This window comes from Aspergillus niger (assembly GCF_000002855.4).
Source record: "Aspergillus niger supercontig An02".
NCBI classification, from domain to species: domain Eukaryota; kingdom Fungi; phylum Ascomycota; class Eurotiomycetes; order Eurotiales; family Aspergillaceae; genus Aspergillus; species Aspergillus niger.
This window is the reverse complement of record NT_166519.1, coordinates 976,016-993,779: the sequence shown is the minus strand read 5'-3', so window position 1 is coordinate 993,779 and position 17,764 is coordinate 976,016. Positions and strand designations below refer to the sequence as shown.

The 17,764-nt window shown below is 51.7% G+C and overlaps 8 protein-coding genes across 8 annotated transcripts; 3 read left to right on the top strand and 5 right to left on the bottom strand.

Moving 5' to 3' along the window:
• Positions 1 to 25: 25 nt before the first annotated feature.
• Positions 26 to 1,092, bottom strand: An02g04140 (uncharacterized protein; the record flags this gene model as incomplete). Its single annotated transcript, XM_059746227.1, has 2 exons — positions 26 to 742; positions 895 to 1,092. Coding segments are annotated over 2 exons (915 nt in total), but the record flags the coding sequence as incomplete, so codon positions are not given.
• Positions 1,093 to 1,832: 740 nt separating this feature from the next.
• Positions 1,833 to 4,022, bottom strand: An02g04130 (uncharacterized protein; the record flags this gene model as incomplete). Its single annotated transcript, XM_001399512.3, has 4 exons — positions 1,833 to 2,024; positions 2,101 to 2,812; positions 2,874 to 3,520; positions 3,600 to 4,022. 4 exons carry the CDS (start codon positions 4,020 to 4,022, stop codon positions 1,833 to 1,835), a joined length of 1,974 nt encoding a protein of 657 aa, XP_001399549.1.
• Positions 4,023 to 6,123: 2,101 nt separating this feature from the next.
• Positions 6,124 to 7,467, bottom strand: An02g04120 (uncharacterized protein; the record flags this gene model as incomplete). The annotated part of the gene is made up of 3 exons (XM_059746226.1): positions 6,124 to 6,307; positions 6,362 to 7,333; positions 7,418 to 7,467. 3 exons carry the CDS (start codon positions 7,465 to 7,467, stop codon positions 6,124 to 6,126), a joined length of 1,206 nt encoding a protein of 401 aa, XP_059606848.1.
• Positions 7,468 to 8,032: 565 nt separating this feature from the next.
• Positions 8,033 to 9,049, bottom strand: An02g04110 (uncharacterized protein; the record flags this gene model as incomplete). The annotated part of the gene is made up of 1 exon (XM_059746225.1): positions 8,033 to 9,049. One exon carries the CDS (start codon positions 9,047 to 9,049, stop codon positions 8,033 to 8,035), a length of 1,017 nt encoding a protein of 338 aa, XP_059606847.1.
• A 748-nt stretch (positions 9,050 to 9,797) lies between these two features.
• Positions 9,798 to 11,512, top strand: An02g04100 (uncharacterized protein; the record flags this gene model as incomplete). The annotated part of the gene is made up of 5 exons (XM_059746224.1): positions 9,798 to 9,813; positions 9,891 to 10,166; positions 10,238 to 10,502; positions 10,552 to 10,663; positions 10,709 to 11,512. 5 exons carry the CDS (start codon positions 9,798 to 9,800, stop codon positions 11,510 to 11,512), a joined length of 1,473 nt encoding a protein of 490 aa, XP_059606846.1.
• Positions 11,513 to 11,656: 144 nt separating this feature from the next.
• Positions 11,657 to 12,488, bottom strand: An02g04090 (hypothetical protein; the record flags this gene model as incomplete). The annotated part of the gene is made up of 2 exons (XM_059746223.1): positions 11,657 to 11,712; positions 11,750 to 12,488. 2 exons carry the CDS (start codon positions 12,486 to 12,488, stop codon positions 11,657 to 11,659), a joined length of 795 nt encoding a protein of 264 aa, XP_059606845.1.
• An 852-nt stretch (positions 12,489 to 13,340) lies between these two features.
• On the top strand, positions 13,341 to 13,849 carry An02g04080 (uncharacterized protein; the record flags this gene model as incomplete). Its single annotated transcript, XM_001399507.3, has 3 exons — positions 13,341 to 13,343; positions 13,411 to 13,602; positions 13,679 to 13,849. 3 exons carry the CDS (start codon positions 13,341 to 13,343, stop codon positions 13,847 to 13,849), a joined length of 366 nt encoding a protein of 121 aa, XP_001399544.1.
• Positions 13,850 to 14,221: 372 nt separating this feature from the next.
• On the top strand, positions 14,222 to 16,370 carry An02g04070 (uncharacterized protein; the record flags this gene model as incomplete). The annotated part of the gene is made up of 2 exons (XM_059746221.1): positions 14,222 to 14,860; positions 14,919 to 16,370. 2 exons carry the CDS (start codon positions 14,222 to 14,224, stop codon positions 16,368 to 16,370), a joined length of 2,091 nt encoding a protein of 696 aa, XP_059606844.1.
• Between the last annotated feature and the right edge of the window lie 1,394 nt (positions 16,371 to 17,764).

Here is a 17,764-nt window from a genome sequence, read left to right as displayed (position 1 = left end):
AAACAAGGTGTACGAATTGACTCACCATACGAACATACGCATACTTGAACATATCCAGTCCCGCTGCATGTCCAAGCTGACTCTCCCCCCTCAGTCTCGTAAGCGCTTCAAAGCCCACCGTATGCGCACTAGTAAGCCCATGCCGATCCCCCGAGATATCCTCAAATAGAGATAGAATAACCAACGTCGCAAACGTCTCATCTTTCGCCGCCTCAAGCGGCAGATCCAGCGCCTCCTGCAGACGCCGCAGCGCCAACCCGAAGCGATATCTCGCCTGAGTCACAACACCCGGCACATTAACCCTGTTACTCAGGGCCATTAGGGCCGTCGCATCGACAGCTAACCGTAAAGACATCGATGCGGGGTTACCCACATTCTGATCTCGACAATCGGCATACAAAGACGGGAGGAACCCCAGATGTCCCATGCCGCCGAATGCATTACATTCGACAATGGTAAACTGATCGAAGAAATAGCAAATGGCTCTTTCTTCCCACGTGGCATCGCTGATCTGATAAGCGGACAATGTCGTCTTTTGGAGATCCTTGCCGCCGCCTGATACATCATGGCTGCTGGGCTGCGTTTGCGTTCTACTTGATGAGGAAGAGCAGGCTTTGGCCTTGTCATTCATCAGTTGTTGCACTTTGTGCGTTTCATTTCTGAAGATCCCATCCGATCGGTAGCCCGGACATGGCTTGCCGTATATGCCGCAGTTCCGGCATCCCGGACGGCCTTCATCGCACTGGGAGGGCGATTAGCGTGGGGTCCCACAAATAAATAGCATACTCATTGGGGTGAAATGGTATGCAAGGGACATGATCTGCTATGACATGTCAAGGCTGCAGATCTGTCCTACCTTGATTTTCCGTTTGCGACACAAGTGGCACCCCGTACTTGGCTTCCCGCCGTACACCATCTTCGTCTACTTGCTAGGGGCCCAGCTGTGGGATAGATCATGCAGTGGAAAAGACATAGATGAGGACAAATTTTGAGTGCTTCACGAAGCGAATAAACTAAATGCTTGATGGCGTCGTCGCAGCTGGTGCCTTGAAGGATTGACATAAGGAACCGTCGAATACGGGGTCTTGCCATTTTGAGGGGCCAGTCAGGTGATTTCCATTATCAACGAGAAACAACAACTACTGCAATCCCCCAACACAGCAGTACGACCGATGATCAACACCGTTCGTTTGACTGAGACATACGTAGTGATCTATTCTGGTCTCTATTCCTCTCTTCTCGGAGCCCTTTCGGGATACTTCTAACAACTGACTATCTGAACACAAAGAGAAAAAAACCCACCAAGGGAGACAAGGCACGCCGGGATGTCGCGGGTGAAAGGTAAGCTCAATGTCTTCGCTTTGTAGGACCAACAGTAGGAACACCAAATCTTCTGTAAATGGTAAATACATCATCTCCCGAGGCGGGTATCATCTAACCCTCGAAAAGAAGTAGAGGTAAACATATCATGAGCCAATCATGGTTCCCCAGATACTCCTGCAGGTACAACGTATCGGTAGCCCACCCTTTGCCATTTTGTAACTCCACTCCACGTTTCCCATAAAATAATTCGAGAACAAGACTGAATATTGAAAGAAAAAAAAAAAAAAAAGAAACAAGATCCGTTTAGACCAAACACCCAGAATGCGAATGCTGATGTTCGATGACCTGGCAACGCTGACCGCGCCTCGTTTGCCTAGCGACACTCAGGTTGGACCAGCCGGGTCGTTGAAATCAGGCGCTAAAACAAGAGGTATATAGACGGCAACGCTTGGATTCATAAAGCAGGAAAGAAGGACGTGCTAGTCATTGCAAAGGTCGAACCCCCCATATTAGGAGGCAGGGGCATCCACCATGGTTTGGTCATCGTCACTATTGAGCGGCACACTAGGCGGGGGGTCCGAATAGCGCTCCCTATGTCGGCTGTCGTTGTTCGTGGGGTGCAGACCCGGTGTGCTGGAAGCACTCTCCACTATCACCGCATCGTCGCCATCGTCTTCGGGTGGTGGCGAGAAAGTCCAAACCTAGAAGGCATTCATCACCGTCAGTCTGTGAGGAAACAAAAGAAACAAGGGAGAGTCGGGAGGGTATGTTCCTTACCTCCATCACTGTGCGGCCTGCTCTACTTGCCATGATCACAGCTTTCTCTTCCTCAAAGGCCACCCTCCATACAGCTTCTGCCGGTGTCGACAGCTCTCTGAGTAATTGGCCGGTCTGTAGACTCCACACCTTGACACGACCGTCACTACCACCGCTAACAATTCTCGAACTGTCGAACTGCAAGCTGGTAACGCTGTTATCATGAGCCGCAAGCCGGTGAATGGGAGCCATCTTGGTCAATGACCAAACTCGAACAGACCCGTCAGAGCCACCAGTGACCAGGGTATCTCCCCGCATTTGCAGCTGTCCTACTAGGGAGGTATGGCCCTGAAGGATAGCATGGCACTGACCCGAGTGCGGATCCCAGATCCGCACGCTGGTATCTAGACTGCCGGTGGCGATGCGTCTGCCATCAAACGCGATAGCATAGATTTGGCTGAAATGACCAGAGAGCGTCCGCAAGCACCGCCCCTCAGAAATGCTCCAGATGCGTGCCGTGGTATCATAGCTTCCCGAAACAACCAGATCGCCATGGATGGCCAAGCAGCGGACACTAGCTTGATGCCCAACCAGAACGTTCTTGCAGGTACCCGAGGCCAGATCCCATATCCGCAGCGTTGTATCCCGTGACCCCGAGATAGCCGTGTTCTTGTCGGACATTTTGAGGCAACGCACGGTTGACGTATGGCCACGTAAGAGGTAGAGACAGGCACTGTAATTTGATTTGCTCGTCAGTAGCGATCCCCGACTGCAAGTCGTCATGATTTGCTTACCCGGTCGCCATGTTCCAGACCCTCACTTCTCGGTCGCACCCACCACTCACAAGGATGTCATCCCAAGGAACCATCGCCCATACGCCCATCACATGGCCTTGGAGGGTTCTCTGGTTATCCCCGTTGGTGTCGTATACATGAATCTTGGCATTGTCCAGTGCGACCACGATATACTTGGGGGTTAAATGAAGACTTGTAACCACTCCCTGGTCGGGAGTGATGTGTCGCTGCGTACAGCGCCCACCCTTGTTCCAGGCAGATTCCACCATGTACTTTTGCTTGAAATGCGATCTGTAGGACAGAGGTCGGACCCGTCTTTTGCGTGACGGGTACCCCGACAGGGAGAGCCAGTCTCCCGACAAAGAGCGCGACGACACGTTGGGCAGACCGTCTCGAGGCTGGAGAGTAGACACATGGGGTCTCCTTTGCAACCCGCTCAAGGACTGAGTACTGGACACAGCATGCAACGGCTGACCATGGAAAGGGTCGACGAAGTCCCGGTCATCCTCCGACAGCCTCCGAGATGCATACGAGTGCTTTTCGCACAAGTTCTTCCACGTAATATCATCATTCAGCAGTTCCCGCCAGCGTTTCGATACCTGGGATGATCTTGCCAATGTCTTCGGGTCATCGATGAATGATAGGACCTAGTGAAACCGAGCGAGACAGCTGTCAGCCTTGTTCGAGCGGTGAGACCGTCCGCACCGGAAGAGGTAATCAACTCACCCTCAAACATAATTCATTGGGAAACACCTGAAACGGATCCTTCCTTAATCGGGGGCTAACATAGCTAGACACAAAGCTGAGATGCTGGCTATCACATAGCCCCAGTATGCCTTCCAAGAACTTCTGCTTCCGAGCGTTGGAGAGAGAGGAGAAGTGTATCCGAGCGTTCAGCAAAAAGGCATCGTCTTCCTCGTCGGGTGTCTGCCAGGTGGGAGGTCTTTGATGAGGGGTCGGACTGGGAGCAGGCGTGGGAGGCGACGCAGGCGCCGAGGGCAGTAGGTTGGGGGGAATAGGAGTACCGGTCTTGGTGGATGAAGAGAGCGATCTAGAATGGACACTGGAAAGTGACGCAACCGAGTCTCTGACTGCAGATGACTTTGACGGCGCAGTCGCCAGCTGCTCAGGTACACTGCGCGGACTCATCCCGGTGTCTACTGGATGGGGGGGTGCTTGTGAACTGCCGCGGTGAGGAGCGGTTGTGTCATCCAGGGGATTGCGTATTCCACCCGACTAGCCTTTCACACGGTGAACGAGATATCCCTACGCAAACCCCTTGAGACCCTGTCTCGTTCATAAACGAAGAAGACGTAACACACAAAACGAGAGAATGGGGCAGCTTTAATCCAAAAGCGAAAACGAAGGCGGAGGGGAAGAGCGAGAGATAAGACGGATGTGGACGATCTCCGCCGGGGCAGGGAAGACGAAAGGTTAGCGGTAGACAAGGGAATAGGGGGGATGGGAGAAGAAGGGAAGAAGAGAGTGGGAGTGTGGATGGGTCGGGCCAGAAGTTATATAGATACCAAAAATGGCTGGAGAAGGAAAAGAGGGAAGACGAAACGACAAATAAAAAGTTAGAAAGTAAGTTGGAGGTGAAGGTCACTAGATGGGGGGGGGTGGTTTTGGAAGGAGACCGATGGGGGGGAAGAAAGATGAGAGAGACGACGGATTGGTAGTCTACTACTCAGTAGTACTACTAGTAGACTATGGTACTTCGGTACAGCGGACGGAGGAGGGCGGTAAGATACAACTAATCAGGACTGAGTGCGGCCTTCCCGACGCCATCCAGAAGCAGGCGGAGAAGAAGCGACGAAGGAAAGACAAAGTCTGGATCATGCGATGTCGTGACGGGTCAGGTGCAGCCTTCCTCTTCTTCTCCCCCGGAAACCCTCCAAACCAGCCCCGATTACCCGCCAAGCAAAGCCGATGGCGCTTCTTCCTCTCCCCTGATTCGTGCAGCGGCATCACTGGAGTTCCACCAAAAGTCTCCCCGTTGGTACTAGTCTAAATTAGTCAGCTTCCAGATTAAAGTACCTTACTAAGTGAAGTTACGATGAACTAGTCCGTAATAGTAGTGCTACTGTCCCGGTCCTGCTCGTGGTCGGTACCGACTATCCTAATGGCGGCAATAGTATGGAGATTTTGGATACTACGAGCACCAACTGTTGGTCATGTAGATAATAGGTGGTTATATACTTACCTCTGCTTTGTCCCCAGTGGAGACAGGGCGTCACGGCGCAAAGTCCGTCTGTCTCCAACGGCCGAGTGTTGCCCATTCCGAACTCTCGAGCCGCTCTGGTCCTGTTTACGTCTGTCTACTGTAGTAGCTCTTACGCCCCTCCCACGCCATGCTTCCCTTTAGATTGGGTAGATGGACGATGGTCCCGTCAAAGAGACCGTCGAGCTCAGCTGAGCAGCCAGCAAATAGGACCAAAGTGCCTATTCCATACTATACTCCCTCTAATACCTACAAGGATCAACCCCACTGTCGTCACAAACCGCTAACTAAACGACGTGAAGTTGACGTGGAGACTCACCCATCTCAAGGCCAAGAAGAAAAAAATAGTACGTACTCTACCACAGAGAGAACCGTTTCAAAAAGCAAGGCACCTGCCCGAATCGAGCATGATGTCTCTGGTGCTTCGGTCTAACTTTTCGGTTCCACTGCAAGTCGCAGAAGATATAGTGGTCTGAAGGCGGGAGTGGTAAGAACGGCATGCGTCGTACAACCATGGATCCGTGCAGGTGCCTCCAGGGAACTGATAATGATTCAGTCTTGCCGAATATTTTCATCACTCTTTCAATGGAGGGCAGACATGATTCTCCGAGAGTTTATACCTTCCACGTCTGAGCCAATCTACGTAAACGTGATCGTGGGGGGAGGAAGGAACGAAACAAATCAAAAAGTAAAGGACACATGCAATTATGATCAAAGTAAAGGATTCAACCGCACCGTGCAAATGCTTCAAAATCGTGGCCATGACGTGTGGCGGCGCTGACTCAATGACAATACAACAAGAAAGGCATAACCCCGCAGGGAATATAACACAAATCGCCGCAGTTCCCCAAGCTTGGGAATCCGTCCAGTAACAACTGTCAAAATCTATTACACAAGACAACCTCACGGTGTCTACAGACACAAACCGTCCGTTTTTGAACCGGTATGTAGCTCGTTGGCCGAGGAGAGCTAGAGGTAGAAGGAAGAGAAGAGACATGGTGTAAATCCAGAAATGGATGTTGAGAGAATCTAGTGGGCATGGCCGATCTGTAGGAACAGTGGAAGAACCATGCCAACAACAGAAGCGATCAGGTCCCTCATAGACTTGTCCGATGCTGATGGTGCTTCTCTATGATCGCCGTATCCGTTGACCTGAGACTCACGTGAAGATGAGTTCGGGCTGTTTTCCTGCATCGTGTGCATAGCAACGTATCTAAAGACATCAGTATCACCCTGTACCGTATAATTGAGCCAAGGAAGAACTTACAGGAATGTGCCAGCAGAGAACAAGAGGAGTACACCGGTTCGCCAGCGGTTCCCGACGTCATCACCTCCCGACCCCGAGCCCATGATTTGCACAAACAAGAATGTCATGAGAGCACCCACAGGAGCAGCCAGACTGAAAATCAATAGATGCGCTCTAGCGGTACGACTAGAAAGGCCCTGCTTCAGTAGCACCGAGGTGAGGCCAAATGATGCTGGGGCCTTGTGAACCATGATGGCCAGGAAGATGATGAAGCTCAGACCAGTGTCGGAGCTAGATGCACCCAATGCAATTCCATCGGCGGCGGCATGAATGACAAGTCCAGTTGTCGTTGCAAAGCTGTGGCTTCTCCTGGGAATATTACCGGCATCGAGCAAGCCCCCCTCGCGTGACGGCGACGAATTGCGCCGCAGACCAGAGCCCAAGTTATCTAGCGATATATGATAGGGAATTCGCTCCTGTTTGGAGGATGATGCGAAAACGGGCAATTTATCGATCAGGTACATCAGGATAAAGCCACTGATGAGTGCAATACCTATCCAAGCATGGGGCGAGTTATCTTCATCGTGATCCTCGTCTGCGTGATCGCCCGATGTATCGTCCTTGCGTCCCAGTAGTCTGAGCTTTTCATCTTGTGTGGAATGGATTGTAGGTACCGTGACAGGTGCGGATGGCAGATCGGATAGTACCGATCGAGGCGTGAGCTGGACGTCTGAGGAGTCTGGTTCTTCCAATGCCCTCGGGACAGTGGTCACCGGTACAGCCTGGTGTTGCCAATTGACGGCAGTCGTCGATCGGCTGCTAAGTTCTTTCCGGTTGCTAAGCGAGTTTGCGCTGTATAGAGTTTCGACTCCCTCCGGAATTATAACGATCAAAGATGTCCCAACCAAAACTCCCATACCAAGGGAGGATATTAATCTCAGCTGAGAAGGGGAAAGTGTGAAAGCGAGCGGTAGTGATCCCACGACAAATGATCTATGTGACGTAGCGGGGGAAAGAAAATTAGCATTGGCAATTCGCACCAAGCAGGCGACAAGTTCCAAAGGGCAGTCGACTCACGTAATGGCCATCACAATGCTCAATGCGAGCAAAGTGAAGAGTCCCTCCATGGTCGGCCTCTTGTTCCAGAGCTTTGTCCGTGCTCTAGAGGGTTTCAATCATGTTGCCAATTCCAAGACCAAGATGCTCGATATGCCCCTAATCCCGCTGCAGCGGCGATGGCGTCTATGTAAAAGGGCGGACAAGCAAGCTGGAAGACGAAGATAGGCCCGGAGACGCAGGTGAGACAGGGGAGACGATGAAGAGCGGGCGGAAAGCAGGTGTTCCAAGGCGGTAGGAGGCAGAAGAACTGAAAACGTGGCGGAGGTGGACGGCCCTGATTATGGATTGATTGCGATTTGCCGCAGTGGGAAAGGCACGCCCCAGTCTGAGGCACGGGAGACCCACTGCCGCCCCAGGGATGGTTTATTATTATCTTTTTCGGCTTCATGTTCTGCTACTTTCATAAAAATTAAGTGAGACTACTCATTTCACGAATGATTACATGTTGTGGACTCCCAAGAATCAGTGAAACATCGCTTTGGCCAACCACCCGGGCTTTTAAAGGCCGCCATCATCCAAGCTCCCGCGGGCATCAGTTTCCCGAAGTTATCATCATGCCTGTTCCCCTCATCATTATGGTCCATCGCGGCTGTAATCCTTCGTCTGGATCCCTATGATATCCTTCAATCGTGCCTCCTTTATCTGGATTTGCTCCGCAGACAGTGTTCCATAGGCTTCGTTCACTTGCGCAACGACCTTTTCCTTCCACTCCGTTCTTTCGTCGCCCTCCACGTTTACTCTCCCCTGCCCATCCCAGACGGTTTGCATGGTGCCACCAAGCTTGTCCAGGAAGGAGCCTATGCCACCTTCTCCACCACCATGCTGGTAACTCTCAAACACACCATTCCCAGCCCATCTGGGTCCCAGACTAGCCATCAATATCGTGTCCAGGTCCTTTGCGTTTACCACGTCTTCTTGAACCAGATAGCAAGCTTCCCGTAGTAGCGCGAACGCCAACCGATTGCCCACAAATCCTGGAATCTCTTTTTGGATGACCACGGGCCTATGTCTTGACCCAGGTAGAGAGAAGTATTCACGAGCAAACTCCACCCGTTCCGCAGAGGTTCCTGGAGCCGGCACAATCTCCAGAAGAGGCATGATATTCGGTGGGTTGAACGGATGCACAACAAGCAGACGAGTCTTGTCCTGCATCTTAGCTTGCTGAATGGAAGCGGCAATTCCAGATGTGCTTGTCCAGAGATGGGCAGAAGGCGGGGCTACTGCTTCAATCCGGGCCCAGGCAGACTGCTTCCAGTCAACGTTCTCTGGTCCCTGCTCCTGGACAATGGTGGCCGACGCGCACGCGCTTTCTAGAGTCGAGTGAATCCGCAGACGGCCGGAAGAGATAAGGGACGCTACCAATGACATTGTTGGTGGATGAGAATCAGGACTTAGTTTAGAGTCAGTAGTCGTTGATGGAAGCTCGCTCATGTAGATCGGCAGTGTCATGTGGATATAGTCTTCGAAATCCGGTCGGGTGTCGAATACATCAACCACGTTGCTCTCACGAGAGAGATGAAGCGCTGCCATGGATATGCCGATGGTTCCCAACCCGATCAAGGCTATTCGCTGTGAACTGTTGACTGACATGTTGATGGTACTACCAAGGACTTGTACGACTTGTTGAAGCTGAGAGCTTGTCCTTGAAAGATTGCATATAGTACCAACTGCATGAACTGTGCGAGTTTTACGACAGTCTGGGGTATATGTTGATCGAAGTAGCAGTGACCCTCAATTGCGGGGTGCCAGAACTACTACTAATTGATGAGTCCGTTAGTTCGGGCTCGATAACCTAAAGCCGAGGCAACCAGCTTGAATTTCAAACCGTGATGTTCTACATCCTAGAGCGCAAATGCTCGACCTTCTTGAATGAAACCGCTCCCTAAAAGTTAACGATTAATGTATGTGTGGATAGTAGGTCACTTAGTTCCTACATCGACGTCATACTATGAGGTTGCCAGTCTGAAGCTAGTCTGTCGCAGCCATTCACAGAAGGCCGGCACAACTACGTGAAAAGCATGCCAATGGCAGAGCAAGAGGTTATCTACATAACTTTTTGAATTGATACTCAGAAGACAAGGTTACATTCACAGCTTTCCTAATAGTGTTTCCTCCCAGCTAACTACTCTATTTCTTGACGGTGACAACTGCGGAGGACTCCTACCGGCACTAAACCGGAAACGGTTATAGCTAGCTTGCTCCGCGCAACGCGAGATTCGAAAGAGCAACACGCGCCATCTTCCAGGCAATCAATTAAAGGTCTTGCGCTCTCTCACTCAGCCATCCCTAACCCAAGTCTCCGCTCTAGTAGCTGGCTCATCATCCGGCAAGTGGCACAATGAATGAAGGCGACTGTAATCCACCCCCTTTCTCACTCCATTGTCCTTGTGTTCTATGTTGCAAGTCGGCTGACTGAAATGGCCTCAATTAGGGACTTGCGACGCCAACGACGCCGTCCATCTGACGATCGTTCAACCCGGCGAGACGAAAGCCAAGACGATTTCCAGTTTCCACCCTCAGTTCACATATCCCATTTTCGGCGACGAGGAGCAAATATTCGGCTATAAGGGGTTGATCATCCGCTTGCGGTTTGCAGCCCATGACCTCCGCCCGAATATCAATATCTCTTACGATGAGAAGTTCAAGCCCGTCGGCGATATTGCCGCCGTCGACCTGCTGAAAACACTGAAGCCATGGGTTCCTGAAGGTTAGCCGCTATTATTTCCAGTTGAGAGTAATCTGGGTTCCATCATGGCTAACCCAGGCGCATAATTGCAGAGGCCTTCGGCTTACTTCCCGACTATGAAAAAGCCGTCCAGGAGGACGAAGATGCAAAGGACTTTGTACCACCTGGCAAGCTTGTTCATAGCTATGTCACTCGAGACAGAAATTACGAAATCTGGGCCGGCTCCCTTGCTGATCCTCAAGTCCGACGACTACTGGACCGCGCGCAAATTTTTGTATCGCTGTTCATCGAAGCCGGTACACCCTTGGTCACGGATGATCCTGAATGGACACTTGAGAGATGGACAGTCTACTTTGTGTATGTTATGGCCTTGTCTTATGTTTCACTGTGGCTAACGAAGTTGAAGCTATGAGAAAGTGAAACCGCCCACGCCAACGGCCTCACAATATTCCATCGTCGGGTATGCGACCACTTATCGCTGGTGGTTCTACCAGAGAGACACTACACAGAGTCGCTCCGTCGTAAACGACCCATTCCCGGCACCCGAAATCAGACCTGCTCAGCTGCCGGCTCGGCTACGAATCGCTCAATTTTTGATTCTCCCTCCTCATCAAGGCTCGGGACATGGGACTCATCTCTACACCACCATTCACGCCGCATGCTTCAAGGACCCGACAATTACCGAACTGACTGTCGAAGATCCGAATGAGGCTTTCGATGCCCTCCGCGACACAGCCGACTACCATATCTTGTTGCCGGAGTTCCTCAAGCACAAGGTATACATCAACCCCAACCCTTATGGAGAGCTCCCCAAGAAGCAGCGCCCTCGGCGTGTCCCTACGTCGGCACTGATCCCTACGAAGCTGTTGCACGACATCCGCTCGTCATTCAAGATTGCCTCCACTCAGTTCGCTCACATCATGGAGATGTATCTTCTGGGTCAAATACCTGCCAAGAATCGCCTAGCTGGTGGAACGAATATGTCCCGACTACTGATCAAGAAGCATAATGCCGAAGATCCTAACGACCGCCGATACTACTGGTGGCGTATGCTCACCAAGCAGCGTCTTTACAAGCGCCACCGGGATCTACTCATTCAACTTGACTCGAGCGAACGCATCGAGAAGCTGGAGGAGACCGTGACGAACGTCGAGGAGGGCTACGATGCTCTTCTCAAGGCCTTCAACGCCCGCGAGGCAGCGCTGAAGGCCAAGGAAGAGGAGGCCGGTGTGCTTGCAACCCCAGAATCGACCGCTGTTCTGGGTGAGGCAAGCAGCAGAGATCAGCGGGTAAAGCGGAAGCTCACAGTCGAGGATGAGGAAGATGAAGAAGAGAACGAAGAGGCAGCTAAGCGGACAAAGGTGTGAGCGACGGCGTTTTAACGTTTCTTTATGCTTGCCGTTCACCCACCATTTCATTGTAATATTAAACATTATGAAATACCAAAACCATCCTTTTGCCATGAGCCATAATTATATCCTGAACTCCCATACATACCTCCACAAATAGTATTACACTTGAAGCCATTGTCCCTCACGAATGATAGCTGGGCGGCGGCGACCCCATACTATCCAGGGTATCTATTGTCCCCGACAGGGACTTACAATCCACACTCTTCAAGCTACTCGTCTCCGTCGACAAGGTAACCGTCGCCAACCCGACCGTCGACGACGCCTCCGTATCCGATCCCTCCCCACTTCCACCCTTTACATCCACATCCACATTATAACCACCTACTTCCTGATCCACTACCACCTTAGCCCGCGACGGGGCACTCTCCCTCACCAACTCCCCCACATACTCCAACGCCTGTCTGAAGCCCTGAATCTCTGCATGCATAGTAGCAGAAGCAGTAGCATTCGCAATCCCACCCGATCCACCAAACACCCTCAACTCTGCACCACCCTCCTCCTCATCATCAGACAGCCTCCCCATCTCCACATCCCTCTCTGGCACACCAATAGACGCCATTACAACCGCCCCATCATCAACACCAACAACCTCCTGATCCTGACAATAGTAAGCAGAATACGAAGTCTTCCCCTCCCACCACTGCCTCCATCGGTGTCTCCTCGCAGCGGCCTTATACGCCCGCCGAGCTTTCCTCTCCTCGCGCTGAGCGGCCCGGTCTACTCGGCATCGCTGGCAGCGCATCGTGTTGCTGCCGATTCGGTATGCCAGGGCGAAGAGGCCAATAATGCAGATGAGGACGCTTAGGTTGATAAAGTAGTCGCGGAGGGTGAGGGTCGAGAGCTTTCTCAGGAGGGAGGCGAGCCACTGGAATTTGAGGAGGGAGTGGATGTGGTCATTGTTATTGGGGTTGTCGTTGTTGGTGTTCTTCATGATGTGGGTGTCTATAAGGGTCGATTAGAATGTGGAAAATGTATATAGTGCGTGGAGGACTGACTGGCTGCTGTTGCTGTTGAGATAGTAGTAGATGATGATGGTAGAGGAATGGGTGCTCCGGCTGCCAGACGGGTGAAGTTGGTGGTGGTGGTGAGACATATTAGTGTTAACTTTGCTAGCCATTGCATGGTGGTGGTTGTGTGGGAGGTACTACATGGACGTGGGTTGGAAGACATGAAATGGTGGAGGGAGTAGTATATGAGTTGGTGTAGTTGGGGGTTAGTTGTGGATAGTTAATGTAGTAATAGATTGGCAAGTAGGTATACACGGTGTTGTATTCATGAACAAACTACTTGGGACAGAGAGTGAGAGTCATACGGGCATTAGGACAGAGTTAAAGGAATCAATCCTTGGCCCTCGGGCCTCTTCCAAGACCGGAGACAGACGGGGTTTACTAAAGTACCCTGTCTCATTAATTAGTGAGTATTATAGCTAGACTAAAACACAGTCACAACTCTAAGTAGGGCACGTTATTTTGATCTTACTGGTGCCAATCCAGATAAGCAGCAGCGCCGGGCGGATCTCGGCACCATGTTTATCCGGCACTCTCCGTCGTTGCGACCACCGCTGTTGGGAAGCTCGCGGGGAGCTTCTTGGATTCATATTCACTTTGACGTCGTTAAGAAGGCTTTTATCTACCTTTGAACTATCTCATTTCGCTTGGAAGGATACGGCGACTCCAATAGAGTGCTTTTATCCTTTGCTTTCCACCTCTTACGGAGTTGATCCCATCTCTGTTTCGATCCGCCCACAACACTGACCCATCCATATTGATCACACGATCGCAAGATGGTAATTACCTCTGAAGCCTACCATGATCCAATATATCTACTGCGTCTACTGACTCTCACATGAACAGTTACCTCTCGGTCTCCTGACGGCCGCGCAAGGCCACCCCATGCTCGTGGAACTCAAGAACGGCGAAACCCTCAACGGACACCTCGCCAATTGCGACAACTGGATGAACCTGATACTCAAGGAAGTTGTTCAGACGAGTCCCGAAGGTGACCGCTTCTTCCGGCTACCAGAGGTCTACGTCAGAGGAAACAATGTGAGTATCTTGCCTGCGCCCACCCTAGATCCAATTTCAGGGAATCTCCCCGGCCCTCCCTACTAACCGCTTATAGATCAAATACCTACGGATCCCCGAAGAAATCATAGAGATGGTCAAGGAGCAACAGGCGAACCAGTCGCAAAATCGCAACCGCGGGCCGCGTGAGGGTGGTAGGGGTGACCGAGGTCGTGGTGGAGGCCGGGGTCGTGGACGCGGCCGCGGCCGTGGTGGCAGGGACGCTTGAAGTTTTGTTGGTTTTTTTTATCTACGAAAGAATGAGAGAGATTATGAGCGATACCCCGGGGGGCAAGGTTTAGTAGGGATTGAGTTCGCTAGGAAATGTCCGTTTGACGGGTTAGTCGAGCATGGCCTTGGCGTATCTGGTTGTATTTGTCAATGGGAAAACATGCCACCTAGGCTTCCTTCTGTTCTCTGATACCATTGTAGTGTACGGTTTATTCGGAAAGTCAGGCTAGGGGAGGATTCGTTGAGCCTTGTCTGTGGACTTCGTCTCTGTAACTTTGCATGCATAGCGTTACGGTCACGTGCAGATATAGAGCTTCTTTCGGAGACCGACCAAGTTGTAGAGAAACTTCCGTCACCACAAGGGCTCGAGATGCCGCGAACGACCCTGGTACTTGATGGACTGTGGTATTGTCTTTGTCCGTCGTTTAATGCTGCAACCTTCAATCGAGTCACACCTTCCTTCACAGCAGGGAGACGCATCCCTAAACATAATCGCATAACCGCTCTACGAAGCTCAATTTCGGATCCTCCGCGAAGATGCCTCACCAACCTCACCCCACGACCGACCGACGCAGCCATTGAAATTGTCGAAGATGATACCCGCAGAAATACAGATTCCGAATCAACCTCCGATCAACAACCCTTCGATCCTGACGATGCAGGCGCGCAGGATGATGTACGTCCAGGGGACCTTTTATCGCCAATGGAGCGCTTGACCAAGCCGCCACCGGGCGTACCCAAGTATTTCAAACACTTGCCTTCGCAACGTTTAGAAAATAGACTACAGGAGCGAGTAGCTCGATATCCAAGGGTTCTGAGCGCAACCCAAATCCTGCGCGTTCTAATCCGAGACCGCCATGTTCGCCCGGAGATGCGACATTACCGGGGGTTAATTCTCGCCAATTCGGACCCTGAACGTGGGTCGCCACAGGCTGTTCGCGCGTTGCTCAAGGAGATGGAGGAGAATGGGATTCCGGCTGATTCGGGGACACTTCATGCAGCATTGCAGGTATGATCTTCGATTCCGGGAACGGGGCACTTGCTGACCCACTCGCTTCTATTTGCAGGTCCTTGCTGTTCATCCGGATTACCTCCTACGTCAGGAGATTGTGCGCACGCTTCGAGACCGATGGCTTCCGCTGAGCCCGGCCGGATGGCACTTTGTAGTCGCTGGGTTGATTCGAGAGCATCAGTTCGAGCTGGCGTTGGATCATGTCGAGCAGATGGAGAGAAAGGGCATGGTGGTCGAGAGTTGGCTGCATAGCCTACTTATCTATTACCTTTCCGATTTTGGAGAGTTCGACGAGGTGGTCCGGTTGATGCGTTCACGGACAAGCCAGGGTCTGGATATGAGCTCGGAGTTGTGGTTGCACGTGCTGGAGGTGGCGAGCGCTGCTCTTCACTACGATACTACACGGTACATCTGGAGACAGATGGTGGAGCTGAGATATCTTCACCCTGGTTATCCACTGTGCAGCAATGTCCTCAGTGTGGCGGCGCGCGCTGGAGATACTGAGCTTGCGGCATCGGTGATCCGCTTCCTCGTTGAGGTCAACATGCAGCCCCAACTGGATGACTACGAGAGAATGGTGGAAGCCCATGCTGTGTCGGGGTCCTTGTATTCTGCGTTTGAGGTGCTGTGTAAGATGCATATGGCGGACATTGCGGTAGAAGACCGCTCTACGCGTGCCATTCTTACACATCTGCTGCAGAGTAGAACAACCCCACGGGGCGCATGGACAATGCTCAAACAACTGAAGGCCACCAAACTGACAGTCCCGCTTGGCTGCGCCAAAGTGGTGCTGGAGATGTGCGAGCAGGAAGCCCTCGATAACCCGTCGGTGGTGGACGAGGGAATCGCGTTCTACAAGGAACTATATGCGCTCTGTCCAGATAAGGCTGACGTTTCTGTCTACAACATTCTCCTCGGTATGTGTCAACGGGCGCGCAATACCGAGGCGGGCATGTTCATCGCAAAAGAGATGGCATCCCTTGGCGTGATTCCAGACCAAGGGACGTTTGAACATCTCATCGTCATGTGCCTGGAAGCAGGCAATTTTGAGTCCGGGTACATGTACCTGCAAGATCTGCTGGGACGAGGGATCCGCCCCGGCGAGAAGGCACGAGCCGCCATCCGTGAGCTCTGTTCTCCATCAGAAGACCCATTTGCGTCCCGCCTCAGGCATCATCCGCAGATCCAGGATGGGTCGGTCGGATGCCTGGTGGACGAGATCAGTAATACTCACGAGCCGCCCGATTCGACGGAGCAGCAGCAGCAGGAGGAGGAGGAGGAAGACGGGAAGGGGGAGTCGTTTCATCGCTCGGGACAGACACCGACCCAGACAGAGGTGGAACGGCAGGCGTTGCACAAACTCCGACGGGCCGCGGCCAAGGAGAGACGCAAGCGAAAGCGACGATTAGCAGCCATCGCAAAGGGGCAAGAAGAGGAGGGGTGGTTGGACTACGAGCCAGGAGGGCTTATCCCTGAGGACCAAATCAATGCGAAGAGTAACAATTGAGCTGGGGATAGGGATGGGCAGCTGGAAAGGAGGAGGGAGAGAGTATCCTCGCTTCGTGTATACCATTTCCGTATCTAGTGAGAATTCTTGGCCCCTATGCCAACAACCTAAGCGATGTATTTAATTTCACAGAACACACGCTGACAGGCGTCAATTGAGCTGTCAGGAGAATTACCTGTCCGTGATTACTTGCTAGACTGATGCTCGTGCCACTATGTAATTAGATCACAGCAAACGTGCACTGTCTCTGTCCGGGAAATTCGGAGAAAAAGGAACGAGGGGGGAGAAGCAGCCGAGGCCAGGAAGGATTAAGCCACAGGAACCCATCATGCAGTAGTCGGGGGATAAGAGTCAACCCGCAAACCTACTCCTGCTCTATGTATACTTTAGTTCTTTAGTCTTGCTTAGTGTGGACTAGGAACCCCATCTGCGACACGCGGGCGCAACACAATGGAACCATGCGAGGAACCTCAAACCGCCGTTAAGAATCCATGCCCGGATTTTCAGCCCAGACCAGCGGTTTGAACTGGAGAGAAACCGGCATGGCTTTGTCCCACTCGTCGGAGAAATTGGGGTTCAATTTGTTTCGTGCGGGTTATTGCCGGAGGGTTCCGGTGCCTCCTGAACTAATTTGTTGCCAAAGTAGATTAAATGTTGGTTCACCTGGTGTGCGCTGTTGTGTGAGCCGGGTTTCTATTCTTATCCGGGCTGCATGAGATTGGGATCGACTTGCATGGACCCTAGGGACTAACAGTACAGTAGTTGGATGTAAGGGGATCTATGCATGAGTTGTCAATTTGATTCTATCGGAGCTGGTGTAGAATTAAGTCAGTCTTCTTGAATCGGCCAGCACAGACTGCCTCTTTTGTTGTTACCTCGTGTAACCATGCAAATCCACGACAAACCTAGTTCTTCATAACTTTTGGCCAAGGGATGATACTATGGAGACAGAAACACACCAACACACACCGATCCTTTTTTAGTTCAAGGGATCGTCGCAGTTGGGCCAATGCTGGTTCGTTTCACCCGCAGCTCCACTTCTCTCTCACTCTCTGTTGGGGTCGAAATTAGAAGCAGTTCAGACAAGACGGTTTGGTTTGTTCAGTGGTGCTTGTTTCTTGTTCCCCTCGCCACCTGCACATCATCCCCGGCTTATAACTATTCGCCTCTGTCCTTCTTCTTCTTTCTTACTACTATCTACTATCAATCTACTACTTTCCTCCCGTTTATACTAAAAGTATCATATACTTCATATCACCTATTGATAATACTTAATTCTTCCCTATCTCGATATCAACTACCGTTTAACCCTCCAACGGTAGACAGACATACATACATACATACACATCCTCCATCCGCCACTCGGGTATACATCCAAAACCTGCCACCACCAC